Raw genomic sequence first — 27,101 nt, forward strand, 5'->3', positions numbered from 1 at the left:
CCCCACTGGAGTCCAGTGTCTTTGGAGGGACTACACACCCAGGAAGTGAAGGTGGTTGGTCCATATACAGAACACAGCATAAAGTGTACAGAGAACTACAAGGCGCAGAACAAAAACTCGCACAGTTCTCCCATCAACACAAACAGCGCTGATAGAGGAATCCCTCTCGCTGAGCAATTGTCTGCTCCCAGGGGTGGGCGAGGGAAGCCGTCCCCACCAGGAGAAGACAATGGCCCAGATTCAGAGAGCAATTGCGCCTGCGTAACCATAGTTACGCAGCGCAATTGCTGACTTGCGCCGGCGTTACGAATGCTCCTGATTCAGGAACATCGTAACGCCGACTGCAGCCTAAAATCTGCGTGGCATAAGGCTCTTATGCCACGCATATTTTAGGCTGCATTCTTGCGATGGCCGCTAGGGGGCACTCCCATTGTGCTCAGTGTATAGTATGCAAATTGCATACTAACACCGATTCACAATGTTGCGCGAGCCCTGCGTACGCAAGTTACGTTGTTTCTGTACGGCGTGTTTAGCGTAAGGCTGCCCCTTCTAATAGTAGGGGCAGCCAATGCTAAAGGATACCCGTCGTTCCCGCGTCGCCAAATTTGAATTTCACGTCGTTTGCGTAAGTGATTCGTGAATGGCGCTGGACGCCATTCACGTTCACTTGGAAGCAAATGATGTCCTTGCGACGTCATTTGCCGCAATGCACGTCGGGAAAGTTTCCCGACGGAGCATGCGCTCTACGCTCGGCGCGGGAGCGCGCCTAATTTAAATGATTCCCGCCCCCTACGGGATCATTTACATCAGGCGCCCTTACGCAGGGCAATTTTAAAGAGCGCACATGCAATTTACGGAGCTACTGCTCCGTGAATCGCGCGCATCGCAGATAATTTGCGGGGGCGCAGGGCAAAAACGCTGCCCTGTGCCTCCGTAAAAAAGGGGCAAATCTCTTTGAATCCGGCCCAATGATTATTGCTAGCGGCTGTATAAGCACATCTATGGCCGGCCTTACTCTACTTTACACCAAAAAAATTATTAATAATTATTTCTGTCTGTGTTACTGTTGGAGGTTTCCATACTCCCTTCCTGTCTGATGAAACAGTTGTCACCAAGACAGTAAGTGCTCTCAGACAGGCGGCAACGGTATAGCAGCAGCTGGCAGGCACTCAGGAGGTACTGCTGCCGCCTTCTGAACCCCCAGGGCCAGAGATAGCTGACATCCTTCTGTGTATAGTGGGTTGTGAGGCATGGTGGGTGCAAGATGATTAATGTCATTGTGCGCCAGACACTTCTTGAATGTAAAAGAGAGTTTATTTCTCTTAACAAACTTTTGGGGGAAAGAGGGTTGGGCCAGGACACCCTTAGGTAGTTGCAAGTTTAATAGGCAGACTCTGAGACTTAAATAGGAGGACAGCCATGCAGGGAAAGGTATCCAGCAAGATGCCACATCTGCATGTGCAGGAATGCTGTCTCCTATGGCAACAGTCTTTAACAGTTCCTAACACAAAGTGTAACAGTTCCTTTCTATTCCACTACAATCACTTCTTGTAATTCTTCAGCGCACTGAGCTCCCAGTCTCTCACTAGATCTGCTCATCACTGTCACTGAATCCCTTGAGCGCCTCCAATCTTCACGGCAATATCTTCCTCAAGCGTCACCCCTGCTTCTCCGCTGCGTCCCTAGCTTGGCACTCAGTCAAGATACCTCTAAGGCTGCATTCACATCTAGGCGGACAAAATCGCGGCATTTTGTCCCACGAATTGCGGCGACAAATAGCAGCGTTTTGTACCGCGATTTGCGGCGACAAAACGCCGCGATTGTCCGCATAGATGTGCCCCTAGATTGTCCCCCTATGGAGATGGTTCCCATCTCCTATGCCGAATGAAGAAAGCCGCCTGAAAAACGGTCCGGGACTTTTTTTCAGGTGGCAGGCGTTCGGCGTGGAGATGTGAACCATCTCCATAGAGGGCAATGTTAAATCATCCCTCTGGCGTGTCGGGGCGGCAGCGGCGTCACACTACAGTCGACAAAACGCCTAGGTGTGAATGGGCTCTTAAGCTTCACCCCACTGGCCTGCTCGGTCCCTGGCTTGACACACAAGGCCACTCTACAAGCGTCACCTCCCCTGGCCGGGTCCTTGGCTTGATTACCACTGAAGTTTCCTGATTCTTCACTGTCCCCGGTTGGTGAGAATACTTCTTCCGGTACTTGATTCAGTTACTCACTGTGGTCCCTGGTAATCAGGCGTATAGTCCCTAAGACCCCTTTCACATTGAGGAGTTTTTCAGGCGGTACAGCGATAAAAAAAAGCGCTGCTATACCGCCTGAAAAACTCCTGCCCAGCTACCTCAATGTGAAAGCCGGAGGGCTTTCACACTGAGGCGATGCGCTGGCGGGAGACAAAAAAATCTCCTGTCAGCAGCATCTTTGGAGCGGTGAGAGGATCGGCGTGTATACCGCTCCTTCACCACTCCTTCCCATTGAAAACAATGGGAAACCGCGGCAATACCGCCCGCAATGCGCCTCTATAGAGGCGCATTGTGGGCGGTATTAACCCTTTATCGGCCGCTAGCGGGGTTAATACCGCACCACTAGCAGCCGATTCCCGCGGCAATCCCCGCGGTATAGCGCCGCTATTTTTAGCGGTGATATAACGCCACTGCGGCTACAGGTCCAATGTGAAAGGGGCCTTACTGGCAACAGCTTCCCCTCTACCTTCGACCACGACAGGTTCTCCAGCCTGCAGAACCGCCACCCCAAATCTGCGCTACTCTCCTGCTTATGGATAGGCCCTCAGACATCCTAGCAGCCAGATGTGCCTGGGATAGGCCCAATCTGGGGACAAAACCGGGGACAGACTTGGTCCGGGGACAGTGTCCTCAATCCGGGGACTCTCCCCGGAAACCGGGGATGTCTGGTCACCCTAAACTACTAGCAAATGTATGTAGGCATAGGACACGCCCCCTGCCACACCCCCTTAACCCCTTAACGCCCGCCGCACGACTATATTAGGGTTGCCACCTCATCCCTTTAAAAAGGAACACATATTAATTACACAGGTTCTGTGGCTAATTAAGGAGGTAATTAGACTCATTTGGTGCCTTTCCTGCATTAAATTAGCCTCAGAACCTGTGTAATTCATATGTGTTCCTTTTTAAAGGGATGAGGTGGCAACTCTAGACTATATACGTCCGCAATATGGCATGGACAGGCAGATGGGCGTATATATACGTCCCTGCCTTCTAGCGGGTGGGGGGTCCGATCGTGACCCCCCCTCCCGCTGCGTGCGGCGGGCGGATTCCCTCGGGGAGCGATCCGGGACGACGGCGCGGCTATTCGTTTATAGCCACTCCGTCGCGATCGCTCCCCGGAGCTGAAGAACGGGGAGAGCCGTATGTAAACACGGCTTCCCCGTGCCTCACTGTGGCGGCGTATTGATCGAGTGATCCTTTTTTTAAGGGAGACTCGATCGATGACGTCAGTCCTAAAGCCACACCCCCCTACAGTTGTAAACACACACTAGGTGAACCCTAACTCCTACAGCGCCCCCTGTGGTTAACTCCCAAACTGCAACTGTCATTTTCACAATAAACAATGCAATTTAAATGCATTTTTTGCTGTGAAAATGACAATGGTCCCAAAAATGTGTCAAAATTGTCCGAAGTGTCCGCCATAATGTCGCAGTCATGAAAAAAATCGCTGATCGCCGCCAATAGTAGTAAAAAAAAAAAAATTTATAAAAATGCAATAAAACTATCCCCTATTTTGTAAACGCTATAAATTTTGCGCAAACCAATCGATAAACGCTTATTGTGATTTTTTTTACCAAGAATAGGTAGAAGAATACATATCGGCCTAAACTGAGGAAAAAAATAATTTTTAGATATGTTTTTGGGGGATATTTATTATAGCAAAAAGTAAAAAATATTGATTTTTTTTCAAAATTGTCGCTCTATTTTTGTTTATAGCGCAAAAAATAAAAACCGCAGAGGTGATCAAATACCACCAAATGAAAGCTCTATTTGTGGGGAAAAAAGGACGCCAATTTTGTTTGGGAGCCACGTTGCACGACCGCGCAATTGTCTGTTAAAGCAACGCAGTGCCGAATCGCAAAACCTGGCCTGGGCATTTAGCTGCCTAAAGGTCCGGGGCTTAAGTGGTTAAAGGAGAATTAACAAAAAAAATGGTTAATTAAATCCACAAGTGCTTTTTTTTACCACTACTATTCCTTTATATTGGCTTTTAAAATGTACAAATGCAGCAATTTAGAAATTGGATGAAAAGTTTAGCACTGGGGAAACACTTTTTGAAAGATAGTTTTATATACAACTATATAGATCAGACCAAAATGAGAGACAAATGAGGAGGAATTAGGGACAGAGGAACATTGCTCGAAATCAGGGACAATCACTCGAAATCAGGGACAGTCCCCCAAAATCAGGGACGGCTGGGAGCTATGCTCAAGTGTTCTTTTTACTTAATGCCTTCTGACAGGCCTGTAAAGGTTTTACATCTATGCATCTGTGTTTACTACATTTTTAGACTGCTTTGGAAAATTCCGTTGTTATGTTGTTAGTAAAAACTTTTATATGGATAAAAAAACTGACTTTTTTGGACCAACATGCTGTATGTCAATGCATTGCACAGGTGCAACCTATCACCATTAAAAAGAATGGCCATATCCTGCATGTGCCTTACTTTGCATTACAATGCGCATGATAAAATAAATAGTTGTGAATGGGCCCCTAAACTGCTTTCTTTTCAACAGCTAATACAAGTAGAGATTTTATTGCATCTACCATGCTAGAGTTTGCAACAATGACCTGCGTGCGCTTCCAAGAGAGGACCACAGAGCCCAACTACCTCAGTTTTGAAAGTAAAAAAGGGTAAGTATCAAGATTGTTAGTAGATTGTTTTCAGTTTCATAGTGTCTCCACTAGAGGGGGTCCGGTCGATCGTCCATAAAAGAGATGTACTCTCCGCTATCCTTTATCGTGTGGATTGTTGTTTGGTGCCAATTGTACAACCTTAGTTTGGACAGGGAGTATGTTTGCCCCCAACTTGCAAATAGAGAGCTGGTGCCTATCTAACAAAATGTCTTTGCCCAAGAGCCACCGTTAACCACTTAAGACCCGGACCAAAATGCTGCTAAAGGACCCGGCCAGGTTTTGCGATTCGGAACTGCGTCGCTTTAACCCTCCTGGCGGTATCCCCGAGCGTGACTCGGGGTTGATTTTTTCTACCAAAATCGGTAACCCCGAGTCACGCTCGGGGTAGATATGCAGAGCCTGCAGCGTGCGCTGGCTTACCTTCTCCTGGATCCAGCGATGCCACCGCGCTGTGTGAGCGAGCGGGACCTCGCTCGATTCACACAGCGTCCTCCTGTGCCGCCGATCTCCATTCCCTGCGACGTTACGACGCACGGGAGCGGAGATCGGCGCCAAATTCAAAAAAGTAAACAAACACTATACATACAGTATACTGTAATCTTATAGATTACAGTACTGTATGTAAAAAAAAACACACACCCCTTGTCCCTAGTGGTCTGCCCAGTGTCCTACATGTCATTTTATATAATAAAAACCTTTCTTTCTGCCTGAAAACTGTAGATTGTCCATAGCAACCAAAAGTGTCTTTTTATGTCAAAAATGGTTTTAGATCAGCTAGAAAACAGCGATAATAAATTATAATCACTTGCAGAATTGTGCGATAGCGATTTGCGGGGAAATTCGTCATAAAAAAAAAAAAATAATGACAGCAACAATTCTACAACTGAGCAAATTTCAGTGATTTTGAGTTGATTACATTTTTGAATAATTTTTATTTTAATTATATTATTACTTGCTATAACTATTTATAATTATTTATTATATTATAATTTAAAATTTTGTTTTTAAAAAAATGTAATACCCGGGATGCCTATTAGATTCTTGTTTGGTCAGATTTAAGTGAGTTATTCCTAAAAATTACAGGCCTACAGTATAAAACGCCAAATTTCCTTGCAAATAATTGTACCGCTTTCAGCATGTTTTTTCAGAAAGAATCATACCGCCAGGGAGGTTAACAGACAATTGCGCGGTCGTGCGACGTGGCTCCCAAACAAATTTTTTTTCCCACAAATAGAGCTTTCTTTTGGTGGTATTTGATCACCTCTGCGGTTTTTATTTTTTGCGCTATAAACAAAAATAGAGCGACAATTTTGAAAAAAATGCAATATTTTTTACTTTTTACTATAATAAATATCCCCCAAAAATATATAAAAAAAACATTTTTTTTCCTCAGTTTAGGCCGATACGTATTCTTCTACCTATTTTTGGTAAAAAAAAATCGCAATAAGCGTTTTTATAGCGTTTACAAAATAGGGGATAGTTTTATTGTATTTTTATTATTTTTTTTTTTTTTACTACTTATGGCGGCGATCAGCGTATTTTTTTGTGACTGCGACATTATGGCGGACACTTCAGACAATTTTGACACATTTTTGGGACCATTGTCATTTTCACAGCAAAAAATGCATTTAAAATGCATTGTTTATTGTGAAAATGACAGTTGCAGTTTGGGAGTTAACCACAGGGGGTTATGTGTGACCTTATGTGTGTTTACAACTGTAGGGGGGGTGTGGCTGTAGGTGTGACATCATCGATTATGTATCCCTATAAAAGGGATCACATGATCGATGACGCCGCCACAGTGAAGAACGGGAAGCCGTGTTTACACACGGCTCTCCCCGTTTTTCAGCTCCGGGGACTGATCGCGGGACTCCAGCAGCGATCGGGTCCGCGGGTCCCGTGGTCCCGGTCACGGAGCTTCGGACCGGGTCGCGGGCGCGCACCGTGGGCGCGCGACCCACGGCTGGACAACAGCACAGCACGTGGCGGTATGTCCATAAGGGTGCAGGAGCGTTGCCCCCCCCCCCCCCCATCTCCTGTCACTCTTTAATTACTATAGATAGATTCATGCATTGCTTGAATCTATCTATGGTCGGTGCTGACACCCCCTATTCAGGTGTCCGACCCCTTTTCGTTCACCGGGCACCTGAATTACAGTGGTGGTGGTGTTTTTTTAAAGCACCTGATTAGAGCCTTTTGCTCTAATAGGCCTCCAAAAAAGTGAGATGTGGATGCAATGTTAGCAAAGCCAATCAGGTTGCCGGGTCTGTCCCACTGAGACAGGGTAAGTGCCAGGCAGATGGCGAGCGGACGGGGGATCACAGTGGCAGCATTGGATGGCACAGTAGGAGCATTTGATTGCACAGTGGCAGCATTGGGAGCATTTGATGGCACAGTGGCAACATTAGATGACACAGTGGGAGCATTTGATGGAACAGTGACAGCATTGGATGGCACAGTAGGAGCATTTGATTGCACAGTGGCAGCATTGGGAGCATTGGATGGCACAGTGGCAGCATTGGGAGCATTGGATGGCACAGTGGCAGCATTGGATGGCAGAGTGGCAGCATTTGATGGGCACAGTGGCAGCATTTGATGGGCACAGTGGCAGCATTTGATGGCACAGTGGGAGCATTTGATGGCACAGTGGCAGCATTGGGAGCATTTGATGGAACAGTGCCATCCACCGCCACTGGTTAAATAGAAAGAGCGTCCTTTACCAAGTATGCATGTTTTAGAAATTGTGTTTGTATTTGTTTATGTGCAGTTGCTGGTCCTTTATCGGGAAGGTGAATGGCAGACAGGTGCTGAGCATCGATGAAGACTCCTGTATATACTACGGTGTAATCCAACATGAAATTATGCACTCACTGGGTTTCTATCACGAACACACCAGAACCGACAGAAACAATTATGTGGTCATCAACTCTCAGTATATCTCACCAGGTAAGTGAATTGGTCAGATATAAATATGATATGGTGTCCATGTGACAGAAGCCATTAAATATACACTATATTACCAAAAGTATTGGGACACCTCCCTTTACACACACATGGGGCCAGATTCATCAATAGATACGCCGGCGGATCTCCTGATCCGCCGTCGTATCTGTGAGACCCGACGGTCGGATCTGTGAGATCCAACGGTCGGAGCTATGCGACTGATTCATAAGAATCAGTTCCGCATAGATCTCCCTTAGATCCGACTGGTGTAAGTGACCTACACCAGTCGAATCTTAGGCTGTAATCTCCCGCCGGCCGCTAAGTGTCGTCGCTTTTTTTTACACGTCGCATATGCAAATGAGGAGAACCGCCGATTCACGTCCGTACGCCCGCCCGTCGCTCTTTTTCAACGTCGTTTGCGTTTGGCTTTTTCCGGCGGATAGCTACACCTGCTAATATGAAGGGTAGCTAATGTTAAGTATGGCCGACGTTCCCGCGACGATTTTTAAATTTTTTACGTCGTTTGCGTAAGGCGATCGGGAATCCCGATGGCCGCAATTGACGTACCGCCGCTAACAATGACGTCCTAGCGACGTCATTTGGAGCATGCGCACTGGGCTTTTTTGCCGATTTAAATTGTACACTCCCCCTAGCCGCGGAATTTGCATTCCGCCGGGGGGAGTTACGATCCAACGGTGCAATTTGCGAGGTAAGTGCTTTATGAATCATGCACTAACCTCGCTAAATTGCACCGGCGGATCGTAAACCAGGTAGATCTAGCAGATCTAAAGATCCGCTGAGCTACATGAATCCGGCCCATGAACTTTAATGGCATCCCAGTCTTAGTCCATAGAGTTCAATATTGAGTTGGCCCAGCCTTTGCAGCTATTACAGCTTCAACTCTTCTGGGAAGGCTGTCCACAAGGTTTAGGAGTGTGTCTATGGGAATGTTTAACCATTCTTCCAGTGGTGCATTGGGGAGGTCAGGCACCGATGTTGGATGAGAAGGCCTGGCTCGCAGTCTCCCCTCTAATTTATCCCAAAGGTGTTCTATCGGGTTGAGGTCAGGAGTCTGTGTAAGCCAGTCAAGTTTCTCCACCCCAAACTCTCTCATCCATGTCTTTATGGACCTTGCTTTGTGCACTGGTGCACAGTCATGTTGGAACAGGAAGGGGTCATCCCCAAACTGTTCCAACAAAGTTGGGAGAATGAAATTGTTCAAAATGTCTTGGTATGCTGACGCCTTAAGAGTTCCCTTAACTGGAACTAAGGAGCCAAGCCCAATTCCTGAAAAACATCCCCACACCATAATCCCCCCTCAACCAAATGATTTGGACCAGTGCACAAAGCAAGGTCCATAAAGACATGGATGAGCGAGTTTGGGGTGGAGGAAATTGACTATACTGCACAGAGTCCTGACCTCAACCCAATAGAACACCTTTGGGAATAATTAGAGCGGAGACTGCGAGCCAGGCCTTCTCGCCCAACATCAGCACCTGACCTCACAATGCTCTTCTGGAAGAATGGTTAAACATTCACAAACCTTGTGGACGGCCTTCTCAGATGAATTGAAGCTGTTATAGCTCCAAAGGGTGGGCCAACCCAATATTGAACCCTACGGACTAGGGATGCCATTAAAGTTCATTGAGTGTAAAGTATCTTAATACTTTTGGTAATATAGTTAATGTATATACGGCGTTATACATTACGGCGTTCGTGAAAGAATCCCAGTGCGCATGCTCGAAATTACGCCGCAAATCGCTATTGCTTTAGACGTGAACGTAACTTACGTACAGCCCTATTCACGAACGACTTAAAATGTTCAAAATTTGACGCGGGAACGACGTCCATACTTAACATAGGATACCCCTTATATAGCAGGGGTAACTTTACGCCGGAAAAAGCCTAACGTAAACGCCGGACGGACGTACGTTTCTGAATCAGCGTATCTACCTAATTTGCATATTCAACGCGGAAGTCTAGGGAAGCTCTCCTAGCGGTCAGCGTAAATATTGCACCCTAAGATACGACGGCGTAGGAGACTTACCCCGCTCGTATCTCGGCAACATCGAGGCGTATCTGATTCTATGAATCAGACGCCGAGATGCGACGGCCCGCACTCTCTGGAGATACGCCGTCGTATCTGCTTTCTGAAATCGGTGCCAAAGTTATTTTAGCAAGTTCAGCAGGCTATTGCAGAGGAACTACAGAGCTCAGAAGAACATGTCTGACAGTTAGTGAGGGTAGGAGATCAGCAACGAGAACATGGAAAAAAAAATTTGTCCAGAGTTCTGCTTTAAATCCCATTGTCCTTGTGCTCCTCCCAAAGTTTCAGATCGATCAGTTGGATTGCTTGCTTTGGCTGATGAAAAAACACAAAAGGAACTGAACATACGGAAGATATAAGGGTTTAAATCGTACAACCTCTCTGCAGCTGAAGCAATGACTTTCTAAACTTTTTTACATGTCACCTAACATTTGTGGTCTTTGTAGAAATGTCCCATTACATTGGTGGTTATGGGAAACTTGCCCACTTGTGTGGATGCTCAGTATAGGTGTTTGAACAATTCACCACTGCCTACTGCTTAAAGGAACCCCGAGGTACCCAAGGGCTCTAAGGAACCCTGGTTGAGAAATGCCAATCTACATGAATTTAAGGTGGAAAAAGGTAGATGAACCTGCCTAGAGTCAACATGAATGCGATATTTCAGGTTAACTTCCTGAGACCAAAGTACTGATAATCTATATGTGGAAATGGCACTCGTTGATTGAAAATGACTAGCATGGAATTCAGTTTGCTGTCCTAATTCGTAAACAGGTAGGGTGGAGGGGTGGAGGAGTATGGAACATTTATGCTGTTTTTCATAAGCCAAATGTAGCTCATGTACAGGTGATGTGTTTTACAGGAAGTCAAGATCAATTTGTGACGGATCATGGGAACAATTTCAATATTCCTTATGACTATACTTCTGTGATGCATTATGGCAGGTAAGAGAATATTATTTGGATTCCTGCTCTAAATCTAGACAAAAATGATACCCCAAAGAGTCAGTCTATAGTTATTACTTATTTTGTAAAAATAGTGCAGCGCTGCGTAACTATAAATCTTATATAAACAAATAATTATACATTCCATAAAGCAATTTATGAAAAAAAAAATAATAATAATAAATTAAATACAAAATAAATAAATATATAAATAAATTATAAAAAAAACAGTTTAAGTGTAGGTTTCCAAAGCTGTCACCGCTGTGTAAAATCCTATTTAAATTGATCCAATATTCAGTGCACACCACCACCTGCTAGAATGCCTGCTCACCTCAAGGATGAGTATAAAACTCATAGACAGATCGCGCCATGTGTCCACCACGATCAATCCACTTTACCAATGGTAGTAATTCCTACAGTCCCCAGACTGCACCTCTGTGTGGGCAATCAACATTGAATTGTCTCAAAACACCACCTTCCTCCAATCACTTTTTAATAATCAATTCCACATATATTTCCAGGGGTTAAGGATATGAAACAAAAAACACAAGTACCATAGTGTTTTCTATTTTTAAATTTATTAAAAAATCCCCCCTAAAAAGTTACACTTGCAAGAAATAAGTGAGGGGAGGCGAAGCACCGTGAGTCTAGATCTGCGGTGAAGGAGCTGGTGATTTGATACATGCTGTTTTTATTGTTATTTCTTGTAAGTGTAACTTTTTAGGGGGGCTTTTTTAATAAATTTAAAAGCAGAGAACACTATGGCAGTGGCACTTGTGTTTTTTGTTTCATGTCCTTAACCCCTGGAAATATAAGTGGAATTGATTATTAAAAAGCGAATCCTTGAGGTGAGCAGGCATTTTAGCAGGTGGTGGTGTGTGCTGAATATTGGATCCATTTAAATAGGATTTTACACAGCGGTGACAGCTTTGGAAACCTACATATGAACTGTTTTTTATAACTTAGTTTTATATATATATATATATATATATATATATATATATATATATATATATATATATATATATATATATATATATTTATTGTTTTTCATAAATTGCTTTATGAAATGTATAATTATTTGTTTATATAAGATTTATAGTTACGCAGAGCTGCACTATTTTCACAAAATTTCACAAAATTAATATTGCAATAGGTGTGGTGTATCACTATAAGTGTTCAGCAGCTGTGTAGACACTCAGAGGGGTATATTTGATTTTTTTTCACGTCATTATAGGATTAATCTATTTGCGCTGATTGTTTTTCTCACAATTTGTATATAGTTATTATTTGGTGGCTGGTTGAATTGCAAATGAAATCCCTGTATGTCTCATACTGTACATGTCAATAGCAACAGTAGATCCTCCCTTCTGCTAGGGAGTCTCACACATCCTGATGCAACAGGAAAAGCAATGCTCGGGGTAAGGAAAAAAATCAAGATGGAGGGCTGACATCACAGGGTTAAAAGGGGGTTTGGAGTGGTAGGAGTTTTTAGAAAGGGTTTAAAATAAATAGTAAGGGGACACTTACTGGATTGATGGAGGTGGAGGTAACAGGTGGGGCTTCAGGGGTCGACCAGTAGGAGGATCCTGGTGATGTCTTTACTCAGGAGAGAGACAATGTCGGAACAACTTCCCACCCTTCCTCCCTCTTTTGGTGGTTAAGTTCTTGGGCAATTTTGATGTAAAATTGGTAGGGACCCGTCTTGGGTAAGACTCCCTGGGGTTCATCTGGGTTGTACCTGCTAATAGTGGTGTTGTCTCCAAGTCAGTTTGCGGCTGGAGGCCTAATGCCTCGTACACACAATGTTTTTTTCCGACGGGAAAACTGCCAAAATCCACCGGCAGAAAACAAGAACCAGCTCTCTTTTTTCCCGTTGGAAATCCCAAGCGTGTGTACGAGGCATAAGTTTGGTTAAGCAGGTACGTGAAGTAGTGGTGCCTACAAGGACTTTGGGGCTCCAAATTTCAGAATGTACTGACTGTTGCTTGGTCACAGCATAAAAGAAACAAAGGTAGGGCAGCGCTCACTGAATTGGTATGCTGTAACAGGACCATAAATATATGGCAAGGTGAGCCAAGTGTGAAAGCTAAATAGTCAATAGTTTTATTGATCTTATTCAAACATAAAATACATTAAAAGCCTGTACAATACCATGCTGGTGTTGTTGGGTATGGATGGGCTAACCCCTGCTGGGTCTTGTAGCTGGGTATGGTGTACGTTGAGACACAGCCATACAGGAGCCTAGCTGGGAATCCGTCGGCGCTCTCAGATGACGTCTGAAGGGGCAGAAATCCAGGACCAAGGAACAACTCTACTCAAACAAGTGCAGGATAAGCAGGCAGAATAAGTTACCGTGATGACGCGTTTCATGCTCATACGCTTTTTCAAATCCCAGTTGACATCAAGTTTCTTTTTGATCATGTTATTGTTGACATTTTTGGACAGCTGGATCTGATTGGTTTTTGAGCAATATACAGAGTGTTTTTCCACAGGGACAACCTGCTGTTCTTTCTACAGCATAAAGGAAGAATACCCAACAAGGAAAGTGGCAAGCCCCTTAAGGGTGAAGCTGGGAACTTACCACAGTCCTTGAAAGATTTAAAAAGATGCCTGGTGATTCCAATAGACTACTCTGCACTAGAAAACAGGATATGTACACATTTTGTAGGGCGGTATTTACTGTAATAGCACTCATGAGCCATGCAATAGGACAGCAGGGCAGGATGGGCAGCATAACCCTGAAAACTGCCAAATTGTGATACATTTTTGTATCTTATATTGTTCCCTTTTTCTGGCCACCTCTGTGACTATAATATACAACAGAACTGTAGAGGGCAGGGGATGCAGAATGGAGGTAGAAAACTGTTAGGAGTAGTTGTGAACATAAAACAGACAGCATTCTGCCTCGGAAAACACAAGCTGACATTAGTTTGAACTAAAATTATGCGATATAATTACTGTGTCCTGAATCTAAATGTTTTTTTATGAGTGCTGCGGTGGCTCAACGCGATTGGCACTGCGCTGACAAGCCATTCACCTCTGCAGCTAGAGGTTCGGATCCCGGTCTCGGCTTCATGTGAATTGAGTTTGGTGGTCTCAGCCCGGCTCCCGGTGGGTGTGCTATGCAAGGTAAGCCTGTGCTTAGTACGCCCACCTCCCTCCCACAAAAACCACCACACCTACACACGCACTCTAAATTGGGTTAACACACGCACATTGACCACGCGGTCTCTAAAGAGAGGCGAAGGACTAATGGGGCTGGTTGAGCGGGCTAATCCTCTCACTCCCTTATAGGGAGTCCCTCTGCCCCGTTGGGCTTCAAAGTGGAGCAGGTAGGGCGGGCTGTGTGGGAGGACCCCCTCACACACCCGACATTGCCACCCGGGGCATGGAGAAAGGTGGCAGATTGCCTCTGGGGGAGGCCTGCCTACTCCCAACTCCTGCAGTCCAGCTCCTCTCTCGAGTACACGCACAAAATACACTTTAAAAAAATAAAAAATAAATGTTTTTTTATACTTCCAGGTACACATTCTCAAATACAACTGGGGAGATGTCAATCGTGCCGATACCAAACCCCAATGTTGCCATTGGTCAGAGAACTGGGCTGAGCAGCCTGGATGTGAAGAGAATAAATGTGCTCTATAATTGCAGTAAGTTTCTTGAAAACAATTTATCAAACTCCAGGGTCCTCAAACCTTCTAAATAAGACCAACTTTCCCCTTGTATTCACTACCAGAATTAGGAGGTGCTACTTGACAGCAACTCTATAAAATTATAACAACACCCTATAGCAGGGGTGGGCAATTATTTTTTCGATGGGGCCACATGAGAAACTAAAAATATTTTGGAGGGCCGGGCCAAAAGGCTAAACTCAATACTGCATAAAATCAATTGTATTTCTTTATAAAAAGCAGTAAATATCATTGTTGGACAACTGGTACGAGTACTTGTTATAGTTAAACAATGAAAAAGTGAGGTTGCCTTACAAGAAAAAATTTTTAATTTATTAAACAAAATTTCCCAAAACAATGAACATTTTTCACTATTTGTGACTCATATTAGTGAAAATTTCCAGAGAGGATCAGAGACTGCGGACATGATACTAGAGAGGATCAGAGACTGCGCACATGATACCAGAGAGGATCAGAGACTGCAGACATGATACTAGAGAGGATCAGAGACTGCAGACATTGTCCCCATAAAGTCCTGCCAAACGACAATGTATGCCGTGTCATAAATTATGGTTTATGTATGTCTTATTGTCTTAGTGATTTGATTCACATCACAACTTCATTGATAGCTTTTTTTTTGTATGATTTTTAGTTTTGCTCATTACTGCCACACACGTGCAATGCATGGCTGCATGTGTGTGGCAGTGATGAGCAAAAGCAAAAATCATACAAAAAATAAGGGTATCAATTTCAAATCAATGAAGTTGTGATGTTAATCAATCACTAAGACATACATAAACCAGTGTGCCATCAATTGCTGCCAGTGTGCCATCAATTGCTGCCAGTGTGCCATCAATTGCTGCCAGTGTGCCATCAATTGCTGTCAGTGTGCCACCAGTGTGCCATCAATTGCTGCCAGTGTGCCATCAATTGCTGCCAGTGTGCCATCAATTGCTGCCAGTGTGCCACCAGTGTGCCATCAATTGCTGCCATTGTGCCATCAATTGCTGCCATTGTGCCATCAATTGCTGCCAGTGTGCCATCAATTGCTGCCAGTGTGCCACCAGTGTGCCATCAATTGCTGCCAGTGTGCCATCAATTGCTGCCAGTGTACCATCAATTGCTGCCAGTGTGCCACCAGTGTGCCATCAATTGCTGCCAGTGTGCCATCAATTGCTGCCAGTGTGCCACCAGTGTGCCATCAATTGCTGCCAGTGTGCCATCAATTGGTGCCAGTGTTCCATCAATTGCTGCCAGTGTGCCACCAGTGTGCCATCAATTGCTGCCAGTGTGCCATCAATTGCTGCCAGTGTGCCATCAATTGCTGTCAGTGTGCCACCAGTGTGCCATCAATTGCTGCCAGTGTGCCATCAATTGCTGCCAGCATCCCCACAAGCAAGTACCTGATGATGATGATGAAATCTCTGTCCTGTCAGTGTTTTGCTGCCTGCAGTCCTCGGCCGTCTCGGGTCTCCTACAGCAGCCTGTGCAGTGTGCACAGTGTGAGGTGAGGAGTCGGGACCGGGTCATTACTTGGCGGGAATTGGGGGACTTTTTTGAATTCGGGGACACTCACTCCACGTGGTGACGGGCGGCTGGGAATGCCGTCAGCGGGGGGCGGGAAAGGAAGCGTGGCCAGCTCCAATGGCTTCTTCGGCTGAATCAGCGGGGGGGCGGGAAAGAGGTGCGGCTAACACCCGCAATTCTTTCGGCTGCAAATTCAGACTTCAAATTCAGATTTCTAGCGATCCGCCCGGGGGCCGGATTAAAAGGTCCGCCGGGCCGTATACGGCCCGCGGGCCGTAGTTTGCCCACCTCTGCCCTATAGGAACTAGTATATCTGAGTAACTAGTCTTCAGCTGGCCATTGCAACTTCACTGCTACAGGGTGGCCGCTCTGTGCAGAATCACGTATATGGACATTATTCTGCAGTTCTGTGCTGTGATTCAAGAGTGAGGCCTCATACACACGCACGGTTTTCTCAGCAAGAAAGCTGCTGGGAGAGCTTTTTGCCGAGAAAACCGTGCGTGTGTATGGTTTCTCGTCGGGAAAACTGCCGGGAATCTAGACGAGAAAAATAGAGAACCTGCTCTCTATTTTTCTCGTTGGGATTTTCAGCAGTGTTTTCCTGACGAGAAACCCGAGTGTGTGTATGCCCGCGCATGCTCGATGAGACTTTGACGCATGCGCGGTAGCTTACAAGGCATAGTGTAGGGTGTAGCATGATGGCGGCGACGGCATCGAATGTGATGAGCGCATGCTCATCGTTGTTGATGACGTCACCGCGTTCTTGCTATTCAAAGGAACGGCAGTTCTTTTGAATGGTGTGTGTGTGTACACTCGGTGAGCAAGAAAGCTTGCCAGGAATCTCGTCAGGAAAACCAAAGTTTTTTTTTCTTGACGAGATTCCCGGCCGTGTGTACATGGCTTGAGAACTAATCTAATAGTGATCAGCCTGCCTTGGGGCTTGGTGCAAAATGATCCTTGGAGGTATGTACAGATCTTTAGCATACAAAGTTTCACATCTCTGGCTTTTCTTGTTACCTGAAAGCAAAACTTGGAATTGGGAAAGCACCGGGTGTTATATTAATGCCTGCCTTCCCCAGCTACACATATTCACCTTCCTTTGTTCCCCTGCCATCCATTCAGCTGTAAGGAGTGGGGAGAGAAAGTCCTAAAGTCCATTAAAGTTAAAACAGAGCTGAATGTCTCTACAGCATCATGGGACAGTGATATGAGTTAGTCACTTGCTTCTCTCTTACTTCTCTATATTAGAAATGATCAAGTATTCTCTTTGTTTTTGGAGGTTGAACAAAGTAGCAAGGGAGGGAATAGATAGTGAGTATGTATGTGCTCCCAGAGGGGGGAAATGAAAGCAAACCTGTTGCTTTACCCTGCATGGGCACAGCACAGTTTTGCACGAAGGAAGGTATATGTGCAAAAATATTTTACAGTCTTAGTTCCACCCCTGAGGATGCAAATGTTGTTTATCTCTGAGCCTAAAATTTGTGGAAATTAATAAGGGTGGTTCTGAAGTTGTTGTTTTTTTCATGCAGATCTATGCAGAACAAAGTTGCTGGGTGCCTCAGGGGACTTCTCTTCCAGTGATGCTACTCCCATCGACATGAGTGACAATTGTCTATGGCTCCTACACGTTCCATCCAAACAGGTTATTATTCAGCATCTCATTCATTCTGTATTAAGATATATGGCCAATACAGTCTAATCTTGTGTATATTGTGGGGGGGGGGGGGGGGGAGCATGAAGTGATGCTTGGAATGGATGGTTGGAGACAAGGCGGGAGGGTTGCAAGTAAAGTGGGGAAAAAGTAAAACCCCTGTTAGGATTTGTTTGTTGCCTGTGTCCCCTTTGGGGAGTTTTTCGTTTTGGCGGAAGATAGCCTTAAAGTGGTAGTAAACCGCAGCATTTAAAAATAAATCCTCTTCAAGGCAATGGCATAATGTGCTAATACACATTGCATACTAGTCTAGCACATTATAAAATACTTACCTAAGAAATAAGCTCTCCAGTGGTGCGCTGTCACTGCTGACAGGGCTTCCATCTTTACCTGGTCCTCCTTCCGAGTTCACAGGCTCCGGCTGCATGAATGGCGGAGCCGCGATGATGTCGTTCCCACGCATGCACATGGGAGTCACAGCCATGGCACAGTGCTCTGAAGGAACGGCACCTGTAGGAAAAATCACAAAGCAGAGTTTACTACGGTTTTAATACTGTTAAACATCATATCATTCTTTGTATGGTTCCAATAGTCAACAAAACTGGAAGTGAGGGAAAATCTCCCAAAGGACATACAGTATTACACTATGATATTTTTGGCTAGACTTATGCCGCGTACACACAACCGTTTTTAATGGTCTAGAAAAAACAATGTTTTTTTTTCAACCCGATTATTGTTAAGCCGGCCTTGCATACACACGATCGTGAAAAACAAATGCTCTAGCAAAGAGCGGTGACGTACAATACATACAACGGCACTATAAAGGAGTACCATTCGGATGGCGCCACCCTTGGGGCTGCTTTTGCTGATTTTGTGTTAGTAAAACTTTGGTGAGAGACGATTTGCGCTTTTCAGTCTTCGTGCTTTTTAGTCTGTTGCAGCGTGATGAATGTGCTATCTCCATTCCAAACTGTAGTTTTACCAGAATGAGCGCTCCCGTCTCATAACTTGCTTCTGAGGCCCCGTACACACGGCCGAGGAACTCGACGTGCCAAACACATCGAGTTCCTCGGCGTGTTCAGTCCTGGAGCCGCCGAGGAGCTCGGCGGGCCGAGTTCTCCCATAGAACAACGAGGAAATAGAGAACATGTTCTCTATTTCCTCGCCGAGGTCCTCGTCGGCTTCCTCGGCCGAAAGTGTTTACGCGGCCGGGTTTCTCGGCAGAATTCAGCTCTGAACCGAGTTTCTGGCTGAATTCTGCCGAGAAACTCGGTCGTGTGTACGGGGCCTCAGCATGCATGTTTTTTTCACGTCGTTATAGCCCACACACGACCATTTTTTACGACGTTAAAAACAATGCAAAAATTTAGAGCATGTTCTAAATTTTTAATGCCCATTTTTTTAAGTCATGAAAAATGCTCTGGAGCCCTCACACGATCGTTTTTAATGACATTAAGAAAAAATTACATTTTTTACATCACGAAAAACGGTCGCGTGTACGCGGCATAACACTTTAATGAATCCATGGTAAAATGCACACACAGAAGCATTTTCTGTAGCCACCCATACACACTCATCTTGAAATATTTCAGCAAGTGTGCTGCATTTACAAAGCTGTATCTGCAAATTACATTTTGCTGGATTCCTGGAAACAGGCTCAGCTGACCTGAGTGTTTTTAAATCTCTTTATGCAAGTGGAGATTCCCTTTAAGTTACTGAACATGTATAATTTTACAGATCTTGCTGCAGTTTGCCACGTTTGTTTGTTCGTCCACCAAATGTAACGCTAATATCAACGTCTACGACGGGGTGAGCAAGAACAGCCCTCTGCTGGCCACGATCAGTGCTGGCCAGCCTCTACCGGTGCTGATCTCATCCGGCACATTGATGTTACTGGAATATATCACCGACCCATCTGCTCCGAGCAGTTTCAATGGATCTTATAGCTCAGGTATGTACCCGGCTTTGGTGTGTATTATATGGTCAAAATCATTTATTCATTGTGCCCCAACCACTTGAGAACCAGTCTGTACAGTATATACCCTCATCATTGCCAGACCCATAGCCAGATTCACGTAGGATGCTGCATCTTTAAGGCGGCGTAGCGTATCGTATTTACGCTACGCCGCCTTAAGTCAGAGAGGCAAGTACTGTATTCACAAAGCACTTGCCTCCTAACTTACGGCGGCGTAGCGTAAATGTGGCCGGCGTAAGCGCGCCTAATTCAAATGAAGATGGGGGGGCGTGTTTTATGTAAATGATTGGTGACCCGATGTAATTGACGTTTTTTACGAACGGCGAATGCGCCGTCCGTGTACAGATCCCAGTGTGCATTGCTCCAAAGTACGCCGCAAGGACGTATTGGTTTCGACGTGGACGTAAATGAAGTCCAGCCCCATTCACGGACGACTTACGCAAACGACGTAAAAATTTCAAATTTTGACGCGGGAACGACGGCCATACTTAACATTGACTAGGCCAGCTAGGGGGCAGCTTTATCTTTACGCGGCGTAACTCTTACGGAAACGGCGTATCTTTACTGCGACGGGCGCACGTACGTTCGTGAATCGGCGTATCTAGGCATTTATTTATGCTACGCCAAACTCAACGGAAGCGCCACCTAGCGGCCAGCATAAATATTGCACCTTAGATAGGTTTAAGTGTATCTCAGTTTGAGCATACACTTAAACTTACGACAGCGCAGATTCCGAGTTACGTCGGCTTAACTCTCTATGAATCTGGCTACATGTATCAATTTTTAGTAGTTTAACTGACAATTACTTTGTTATGCAATAGTGTACCCAAATAAAATGTATATCCTTTCTTAGAAACAAATTTCTTTTGATGGTATTTAATCTCATTGGGTTTTTTTTTAATTTTTGAATTTGTAAAGAAAAAAACAAGCAGTTAAAAAAAAAGTTGTTTATTAAAAACATTAAATAAAATTGCCAGAACAGTACGAAAGCCCCTGAAAATACCCTTTTTGGAAAGTAGACAAGCCAAGGTAATCAAATTTTTTGGAAATTAAGAAAGTGGTTAAAACATGAAGCCAATTATAATAGTTGCCAAATACTTCTGGGAGAGGCAACAGGCCAATAAATGTGACTCTTAAAACTCTGATGCGGCGCTTTGTATCTAATGCACACTTTTTTGTTTCATTTACAGTGACATTTGGTGGTACTTTTACCACAAATGGCGGGAACGTGGTGTCCCCAAATTACCCCTCCTCCTACCCAAACAATGTAAATGGCACCTATATCATCATTGCTCCTCCAGGAAATCAAGTAAGTATATCAGAGACATTATCGACTTTTTCCAACATGTCAAATGACCTTTTGTTGCAGTATTTTGACTTTCCAATATATAAAATACAATCAAGCAATGGGTCACAACACACCGTTGTGTGGCTTTTCCATGCTCTGTAAGGGCTCCAATCCATAGGCCTTACTTCATGGAAGTAAGGCCTATGGATTGGAGCCCTTCCAGAGCATGCTTTTGGAAAACACCGCAATACAGTTGAGAAAAATCCTATTAACATGAAGTCTGAGTTCACACTGGTGCGATGCCAGGCATCGCTTGTGAGTCGCATCGCATTGCTGTGAAGATCATATGCGGCGATGTCTGTGCGAATTCAGCCTAATGCCCTGTACACACGATCGATTCGTCTGATAAAAACGGAACCTGTTTTAAAATTATCTGATGGTTAAATAACCGATAGAAAAAAATGATCGTCTGTGGGGAAATCCACTGGTCAAAAATCCACGCATGCTCAGAATCAAGTCGACGCATGCTCGGAAGCATTGAACTTAATTTTTCTCAGCACGTTGTTGTGTTTTACGTCACCGCGTTGGACACGATCGGATTTTTAACCGATGGTGTGTAGGCGAAGACTGATGAAAGTCGGATGAAAAAATCCATCAGTCCGTTTTCATTGGATGAACCGATTGTGTGTACAGGGCATTACAGCTTGTATGTCTGAATTTGCATTGCATGCGGATCAAAATGGAAAAATGCAGGACCCTTTTTCTTTTTTTTTTGTCCGCACTGGAATCAGATCACATGGGTTTTCACATCTATGCGATCCAATTCCTGCACCATTTCATAGTTCGCACTGCGATCTGATCTGCAATGATTCGCAGAGATAGATTGCTTTAAGAAAGGCCTGGATTCTTTCCAAAAATGTACATAATATAACTGGATACTAACATTAATGGGTAAAGTTGACCCAGAGAATATCCAATTGCCTCTCGGGGAATCAGAAATGATTGTTTTCCCCTGCTGTAGAAAATTTGATCATGCTCTGCTGGGGGTTTTCGCTTTCCTCTGGATCAACTGTGGGTGTAGGATTGTGTATTTGGGATTGAATGAACAGGATAGACTTCTTTCAACCTGAGTATTCATTTTTTAAACAAAACGTTGTATGCTGTGTGTATATATATATATATATATATATATATATATATATATATATATACACATATATACATATATATATACACACACACACACACACAGTATCTGAAAAAAGTGAGTACACCCCTCATTTTTTTGTAAATATTTATTATCTTTTCATGTGACAACACTGAAGAAATGACACGTTGCTACAATGTAAAGTAGTGAGTGTACAGCTTTATTTTGAGGTGACAGCAAATTTACACTGTTATACAAGCTGTACACTCACTACTTTACATTGTAGCAAAGTGTCATTTCGTCAGTGTTGTCACATGAAAAGATAGAATAAAATATTTACAAAAATTTGATATATATATATCGGGGTTTGACAAATTTGCTTGGAATCTAGGAGCCAGCTAAAAAAGTTTGGGATGTACTCACTTTTGTGAGATACTGTATATATAGGGGTTCCCAGCACTTTCACGCTAGCCGTCATATAAAAACATTAGGGGTTAACAAACGTCCCCCTTTAAATGAAAACCTAACTAATTGGATCTATATTTCCTATTTGTAAAACCTTTTTTGAATTGCAATTCTAACAATGTAATCAGAAGTTACAAATATGGATCCATTTGATAACAGCTTTCTTTTAAATCCATTGAAGTCCTTATTCCATTCTCCTTACACATTTTATTAATCTCAAGTGTGATATGTACTTAACCTTGTTTTTTTAGTGCTACTTTGTAAATATTCTATATGGAATGCGACTTCATGATTGGGGTGTATTTATTAAGCCAGGAATGTGACATTCACTAAACACTGATAGCAGTTCAATCAATCACTGTAATGTACAACACACACACCAGTAAGATACATTGGCAGTGAATTATTGGTGAATGTTACATATACTACTATATAAATGACTCAGTCTTACAATAATGAATATTTTCCAGGTAATGCTGACATTCAGTGCCTTTGGCTTAGAGTCAGCTGCGCAATGCTCCAATGACTACCTAGAGATTAGAGATGGTGGAGACCGTAACGCGCCAATCCTTGGTGTTTACTGTGGAAAAATGTACAACCTGACGGTACAATCCAGTGGGCCAATGATACTTCTCCAGTTCTCCAGCAACAACAAAGTCAATGGAATAGGGTTCAGTGCAAATTATTACTTTGGTAAGTTGACATTCTTTTAGATATATAGTTTTGATTTAATAAAATGAACTACACCAAAAATCATGATTGCTGTGAAAATCTTCCCAGTAGGAAACCAGAGAAAGAAATTATAAAGAAAACCTAAAATCACAGAGCCAATTATTCCAAAGATAGTTATATACACGGTAATGATGAAAGCCAAATTGTCTGAAATAACTGTGTATAGTCTGGAAAAAATTGGTCTGTTGGTGCCCAACAAAAATGCCAAATTATACACATTTATTATTGACTCAGATATTATTACTGTACTTTGCAAAAATAAGTCTTAAAGCTGAGTTCTGCCGCATACACACGATCGAAAATTCCGACAAGAAAACCGGGTTTTTTCCGACGGAATTTTGGCTCAAACTTGTCTTGCATACACACGGTCACACAAATTATGTCAGAAAATTCCGACCGTGTGTACGCGGCATTCCACTCAAAAGAGGAATCTCCTTCCGGTGCCTCATTTGGCACCTTTCGGAGGGAGGGGGGAACGGATACCTGTTTTTGACAGGTATCCGTGCCCACTGCGGCGAGATGCAATGATGCCCCCCGAAAATTTCACCCCCCTCCTCCTTCCTCTACTGCCGGGCCAAGTAGAGAGTGCAGTGTGCCTCGCACATGTGCAGTAGGCAGCTGGCTGTGAGTGGTGGCGGCAGCATCCGAGAGCCGATTTAAAGATCGCTGGATTCCAGGACAGGTAAGTGTCCTAATATTAAAAGTCAATAGCGGCTGACTTTGAATTTTTTTGGTGGGGGGGTGGACGTCCTCTTTAAGCTGGCAAGCTGGTTAGATTTTTGCTCGTATAGAAATTCTGAGAATTGGTTCATCAGAGCAATCTTTCTTTTATCATTGAGACAACTTATTTTTTCTAAAGCCATTTATATATTTCATCCAGACCTGCTAATTAAATAGAATCTCAGACATATTAAACAGATGTCATTACAATTTGTACAATTTTTCCAGAATGAAATTGAAAACATCATCTACAGTTAACATTTTTGTTCATTTGAGATTTTCCTCATCACTAGGGTTGACAATGAATGTCGAATTGCCTCCACTACCATTAAAGAATCAATCAAATGTTCTAACTAAAAAATGTTGACCAAAATTCTAGTGGTGTATGGCCAGCCTTATATTTATTTATTCTTATTTAAAATGAACCACTTCAGCTCCAGAAGGTTTTACCCAATTCCTGACCAGGCCATTTTAAGTGACAACTGTGTGGTCGTGCAACACTGTACCCAAGTATAATTAATGTCCTTCTTTTCCCACAAATATAATTTTTTGGTGATATTTGATCACCTCTGCAGTTTTTATTTTTTGTGATATAAACAAAAAAAGACCAACAATTTTCAATAAAAACAATTATGTAACAAATTTAATTTCATCATCAGTTTGGGCCAATATGTATTCTGCTACATATTTATCATGTGCAGCGCCCCTTTACTTTCAGAAAGAACGCTATGTTAACTTTAGTGGGGGAATGAGAGAGTTATGTTGCTCTCATTCTTGATTTTGTCAAATTTGACTGTCGCCAAATCTGGATTGTTCTGTGGGTCAGTCTGCGTTCCAGGGATGCAGTTTCATCTCTGGGCGGCAGGTGGCGCCAGGGAGGTCCAGGCGGAGCCGCTTCTTCCCAGCAGCCAATTGGAGTTTTCCCTCGCGGGGCATGCTGGGGAGGGGTATTTCTGTGGCGGAGGCCGTTGTTCTGGGTTCTTCGCGGGTTCCTGGTTCCAGGTGCGGCACCCACCTTTAGGGTGTGTGCACATCACGGGCCCCACCACTATGGCCTTCCTGGCCTGAGGTCGCATGCTACGCAGAGTTCCTGACTCTGGGCCCTCCTGGCCTGGAGCGACTGATGCTACCAAGGGGCCCCAGTGACTTACTGGGTCCCCACTTCATTTGAGAAGATCCCAGGCTGTATGCTGTTTGGTGGGGGATCGGCTTGAGGAGAACCCAGAGGCAGGTTATCCAAAAGGGCTTGAACGAACCATCGGGGATCTGGTGACCGGGCATTGACTTGTACACTCACACTGTCACCCGGTGACCCCTAAGTGATTTGCTGGGAGGATTCGCTCTACTATTCAATTTAATCTTCCACCAGGCCTGTGGCAGAGGTCTCTACATTTAATCAGAGCCAAGTCTGTGGCAGAGACTTGTTCCTCCCAGAACCTTCAAGTGACGCTCTGGCTGCCAGGCCTGTGGCAGGGGTCTGTCCAGAGGCACTTCACCCACTCCGATTAGAGTAGCGACGTACTGACGCAACTACAGAAGGCAGGACTGCTTTCTTTATCCAAAGCCTGATACTGCAAAGTTATTCTATTTTCATCAACCTATCCTGTCTACCTCAAGTTGATGTGTTTGGTTGTGTTGGGCCAAGAAATAAAGCATTCAGAAAACTTCATCTACAGATTGGACATTCGATTACTGCTCTACTCACTACCTTCACCCCTAGACACTACATAGAGGTAACTTAATACGCCGATCCCAAATCAATCAACGGCTCCTGAGGGGGTAGCGCTACACATATATAAAAAAAAAATCCCAATATGCGTACAGTGGTACCTTGGATTATGAGCATAATTCGTTCCAGAAGAATGCTTGCAATACAAAGCACTCGTATATCAAAGCAAGTTTCCCCATAGAAGTCAATGGAAACTCAGATAATTTGTTCCACAGTAACTTCTATTGCATTGCAATGAAGGAAAAAATTACCTGTTTGCAAAATTTCATAACAAAATATTTGTTTTTAATTTTCCATCTTTTTTTGTTTGTTTAGCAAAAAATAAAAGCCCCAGTGGTGATTAAATACCACCAAAAGAAAGCTCTATTTGTGTGAAAAAAATGGGTACAGTGTTGTATGACTGCGCAATTGTTATTCAAAATGCGTCAGCGCTGAAAGCTGAAAATTGGTCTGTGCAGGAGGGGGTTTAAGTGCCCAGTAAGCAAGTGGTTAAAGTATCAATGTCCTGCTGAAAAGTTATTTCCCTGTCTATACGGCTTTTTAAATGGTGACAACGGTAGACCGAGGGGTTGATTTACTATAACTGGAGAGTGTAAAGCTTGTTGCAGCTGTCCATGGTAGCCAATCAGCTTCTATCTTCGGCTTGTTCAATTAAGCTTTGACAAAAAAAATCTGGAAGCTGATTGGTTGCTATACAGAGCTGCACCAGATTTTGTACTCTCCACCTTTTCGTAAATGAACCCCCACGTGTTCATAATGTGTGTTGAAATGATCACTTGTAGTCTCCATTGGAAGTCCGTGTGACAAAAAGAGAGGAGAGTTGTCACCTGGTGCCTGAACGGGGATTTTCATGGCAGGATCACCAGATATTTATTTTATTGAAAGCTGCATATTGGAAACTTTTGAAAATGATTTTTGAAATTACAATAACATGTTGAGTTTAAGAGATTTTAGGGAGTTGGGATTACATGTAGTTGGAATATATTACAAATGTGTATAAAGTTCTGATCAGATACAAAGCCTTCATCTAAAATATATCTTTTGTCTGTATTCAATCGTATCTCCATGTAATGTCACCTCCATTTTCTTCTACAATTTCCTGTCTTTCCAGCACATTTAAAAATGTATTTTACAATTCTTATTTCAGTATCCTCGAGCTGAAAGGTCCAACTGAACTAAGGGAACCGGACAGCCACAGCAGTTAATGAAGATTCCTGTTTCTTGGTCTACACAAATGTAGAGTGACCCATCACTGATAACTCCATTTCCACCTTCATATTCTATCTAAACCCAAAACCTTTTTATTAGCTTTCAAAACAGTAGGCTTTTTCAGATGGAATTCCGTTGAAGCTGTCTTGCATTCACACTGT

General features: G+C 43.8%; 1 protein-coding gene across 1 annotated transcript; it reads left to right on the forward strand.

Moving 5' to 3' along the window:
• The first annotated feature begins 4,777 nt into the window (after nt 1-4,777).
• On the forward strand, nt 4,778-26,892 carry LOC120935778 (embryonic protein UVS.2-like). The gene is made up of 9 exons (XM_040347839.1): nt 4,778-4,889; nt 7,660-7,838; nt 10,742-10,823; nt 14,349-14,476; nt 17,554-17,666; nt 19,413-19,626; nt 20,841-20,959; nt 23,021-23,243; nt 26,879-26,892. Exons 1-9 carry the CDS (start codon nt 4,804-4,806, stop codon nt 26,890-26,892), a joined length of 1,158 nt encoding a protein of 385 aa, XP_040203773.1. The 5' UTR covers nt 4,778-4,803.
• Nucleotides 26,893-27,101: the final 209 nt, after the last annotated feature.

Source organism: Rana temporaria, chromosome 4 (assembly GCF_905171775.1).
Source record: "Rana temporaria chromosome 4, aRanTem1.1, whole genome shotgun sequence".
Taxonomy (NCBI): Eukaryota; Metazoa; Chordata; class Amphibia; order Anura; family Ranidae; genus Rana; species Rana temporaria.